Source organism: Cryptomeria japonica, chromosome 7, assembly GCF_030272615.1.
Source record: "Cryptomeria japonica chromosome 7, Sugi_1.0, whole genome shotgun sequence".
Classification (NCBI taxonomy): domain Eukaryota; kingdom Viridiplantae; phylum Streptophyta; class Pinopsida; order Cupressales; family Cupressaceae; genus Cryptomeria; species Cryptomeria japonica.
The window spans coordinates 13,467,153-13,471,233 of NC_081411.1; the positions used below are offsets into that span (position 1 = coordinate 13,467,153).

General features: G+C 31.5%; 1 protein-coding gene across 1 annotated transcript; it reads left to right on the forward strand.

The window, feature by feature from the left end:
• Positions 1-2,702: 2,702 nt before the first annotated feature.
• On the forward strand, positions 2,703-3,233 carry LOC131039932 (SKP1-like protein 1A). Its single transcript, XM_057972774.1, has one exon. It carries the CDS (start codon positions 2,703-2,705, stop codon positions 3,231-3,233), a length of 531 nt encoding a protein of 176 aa, XP_057828757.1.
• The last annotated feature ends 848 nt before the right edge of the window (positions 3,234-4,081 follow it).

Sequence of the window (4,081 nt, forward strand, 5' to 3'; positions counted from 1 at the left end):
ACCATCATACCACCTTCCATGATCATTCAATGTGTTTCAAAAATATCTCCTATACCTACTTATCATCACATCCCATTTTCATATTCCAATGATCCATCCATTTATCATACCCTTCCACATCCTTTATTATTAAACATCTCCAATACTCACCTATCCAATAATCTAGACATTAATAGTCTTTCCTAAATTGTGTCCTTCTTAGCATAAAAAAATTACTTCCATGACCTATCCAAGTTCAATTTTCCTCCATATAATGTTAAAAGTCCACTTTCATTTGATGTGGTCTGTATTGTTCTACATAAGGATATTGGAATTCCCCAATTAGAGGTGTACAATAGAAAAGGTGATCCTTAACTCATGTGAACCCATTTTGCAATATGTGTATTGACTTCTCAAATGATCATAGATTGATGGCTAATTTCTTTCAAGGAAACTTTGTGAATAATCCTACAATTGTTTTGTTATTTACTTCTTTATTCTATTGATTGTTTTCAAAAATTGGCTAATTCTTTCATTCAACAATTTTAGAATAACATTGGTGATCAAATTTATTTGACTACTTTGATACATCATAAACAACATGTTAAGGAAAAGGTGATTGATTTCATTGTTAGATTTAAACACTTCCATGCTCAAATATCTTATCTCGTGATTAGTTTTCTTTTAGTTTTGGTTTTAATTGAGTTTTATTTCTATTTTATTCTTGTCACAATTTATTCTTCTTCCTTAACTCGTCCCAAAGGGAGATCTTAGCTAAGGTTGCATGAAGTTGCTCAACAAGATTAGGTTCCCTGTGATAATTTTTCTTAAGATGACGAGGGGAGGAATGAATATGAGAAGAACATTAAAATCTTGTTTGTTAATTCTAGCATTATATGTGTGATGTGTTTTGTGACCAGAATTTCGTGTTAGTTTGCTTTCCATATCACTTCTTTCGTATATGTGTTTTGTAACCCTTAAGAAATAGCCAAGAGGTCTATTTAGTTTCATAGCATAAAAATAGCATTGACTTGATTAGGCTCTTTGATCTCCAAGGATTCCTGTTTATAAGGGTGAGCATCAAGGATAGTGCTAGTGGGTATCATATTCTATTTTTAAATAAACCAAAGATACTTTCTATTTATTTATTCTAATTATTATCATACCATATTAAAATAAAAAATAGTTGAATAGTGTTAGTATCTTGAAAATTATTCTAAAAGTTGAATCAAATTGTTACATTAAGTCAAATATTAAACCATCTATTTATGCTACCAAAAATTAATAAAAGACAAGTTATGGAGAGAGACATGATAATAATATGTGAAATATAATTGAATATGTATGTTAACAAAAATAAAATAAAAATACTATCTATATATTCAAAAAAAATAAAGTTAAATGAACTTTCACATAAAGAAACTAACTTTAAAATAAAGCTTAAGTAAATCAAATAAAAAAATGGATTTCCAAAAGAATAACAAATAAAACTATATTTATATGCACTCAAAATAAAGTTTGGATACATACAAAAAATAAAATTCATATAAAAATTTAAGGTAACTACATTACATAAAATTAAAATCTTAGTTAATAATATATTTATAAAGTATATTACTAATTAAAAATCACCTTCCAAGAAAACTAATTCACAAGAGAACATAAATCATACTATTACACCTCACTTCTTACTATCTCTGATTACACTTCTAAGCTTACCAACATCAAATAATAAAAGCATAAATGGTCAACACCTAAAAAAACCCTAAAACATAACACCTCTCAAGACAACATAAATCACGCTCCTCACCTCTTACTATGGGTAATGAAAGCATAACGGGTCAACATGAAAAAAATGCTTAAACATAACCACCTCCCAAAACAACATAAATCATTTTATTACACCTCACCTCTTACTATCCATAATGAAGGCATAACGGGTCAACATGAAAAAAACGCTTAAACATAACCACCTCCCAAAACAACATAAATCATTTTATTACACCTCACCTCTTACTATCCATAATGAAGGCATAAGTGGTCAACATGAAAAAACCCATAAAACTTAACCACTTCCCATGACAGAATAAATTAGGCTATTACACCTCACCTCATTCTATGCGTAATGAAAGCATAAGTGGTCAACATGAAAAAAACCCTAAAACTTAATCACCTACACCTCACCTCTTACTATCCATAATGAAAGGATAAGTGGTCAACATGAAAAAAATCCTAAAACTTAACCACCTTCCAAGACAACTATTACACTATGGTCAACATGACAAAAACCCTAAAATGTAATCACCTACACCTCACCTCTTACTATCTGTAATGAAAGGATAAGTGGACAACGTAAAAAAACCTTAAAACTTAACTACCTCCCAAGACAACATAAAACATAAATCACGCTATTACACCTCACCTCTAACTAATATCCAGGCTTTTATAGACCACCTCGCAAGACAAGATAAACCACACTATTACACCTCACCTCTTATTATCAATAATTACACCTCTAAACTTGACCTATATCAAATAATAAAAATTAAAACCTAAAACTTAACAACCACCTCCCAAATGAAAAAACTAATCCCTAAACAGCATAAACAAAAAATACCCTATATATACCAAATTACATAGCGAGTTTTCCCAACAGCATAAACAAAAATATCCCCTATCTATACCAAATCAATCGCTTCTTTAACATTCCCTTCGACACAGGCATGGCGGAGGATCCCACTGCAGCCATGGCGAAGGAATGTAAGGTGAGATTGAAGAGTTCGGATGACACTATTTTTGAGGTAGAGTATGCCGTAGCCATGCAGTCGCAGATGTTAAAGAACGCTCTGAGTGACACCGGCACGGACGGCACCGTGTCTTTGCACAACATTTCCAGTGAAATAATGGCGAAGGTGGCCGAGTACTGCGCATATCATGTAAATGCCGCCAACACCATCTCGGAGAAGGATGTGAAGATATGGGATCAGGAGTTCGTGAAGGACCTTGATCAAGCAACCCTTTTTAATCTCATCATGGCCACCCAGTACCTGGTTATACACAATCTTCAAGATTTAATATGCCAAACTGTAGCAGACAGGATTAAGGATAAAAGCGCAGAAGAGGTCAGAGAGATATTTAACATACAAAATGACTTGACTCCTGAAGAGGAGGAAGAAATCAGGCATGAAAATCAATGGGCGTTTGAGGAAGAAGGCTGGCCTGAAATTCAGGAAGAAGTCAGGCGTGAAGGTTGAAAAGTACTTACGCTTTGTTGTCAAGTAACTTTATAATGAGTTTCTGTGCTTCAAGAAGTTATGGGTTTTATTTGATACTGGACTTAACCTGCTTTAGGCGATAAGCTGATTAGGGTTTGGATTGTTTTGAGCAGATAAACCTGAAATGCTACTTGTCATTTCTTTCTTTTTTTTTTTATATAATTTGAAATTATTAAATATCAATTGTTCTGATATTTTCTATCAAAAAACATTATTGATTAATATTTTTGATATTAATTTAGTTAATGTGTTTATGTTTTAATTGATTAATTTCTTTTAGTTTTTAATAATGGTATAGACATATATTCACACATAATGATTGTTATTCTTTAATTTAAGAATGTTGGGTTTTATTTGGTATTGGTATTTTCATGTTCTATTGGACTTGGTATTGGTATTTTCTTGCTCTGCTCGACTCCGTATTGTTATTTTCCTGCAATTGTTGGACTTGATGCTGTTTTAGTTTTAAGTTGACAATATTTTAGGAAAAGAGACTAGGGCATGTTTTCTTTCAGTTGTTTTCTGACGATACATCAAATGCTACTTGCGGTTTTGTATGATACAATATTTGAAGAAAGGGGAGTGTATGTCTTTCCAGTATGTTTTCTTTTAATTATTTTGTATGATTAGTATTTTTTATATTAGTGTAGTTAATATGTCCATGTTTCTATTAATTGGTATTGTTTACTTTAATAATGTTGGGATTTATTTCAAAGTGGTATTTTCCTGTTGGACATAATAATGTATTAGGTCATAAGTTCACAATATTTTAGGAAAGAGACTATTGTATGTTTTCTTTCAAATGTTTTTAGAAGATGCATGTCAAA

Coding starts and splice junctions, on each gene's coding strand:
- LOC131039932 (XM_057972774.1), top strand. CDS start 2,703: ATGGCGGAGGATCCCACTGCAGCCATGGCGAAGGAATGTAAGGTGAGA.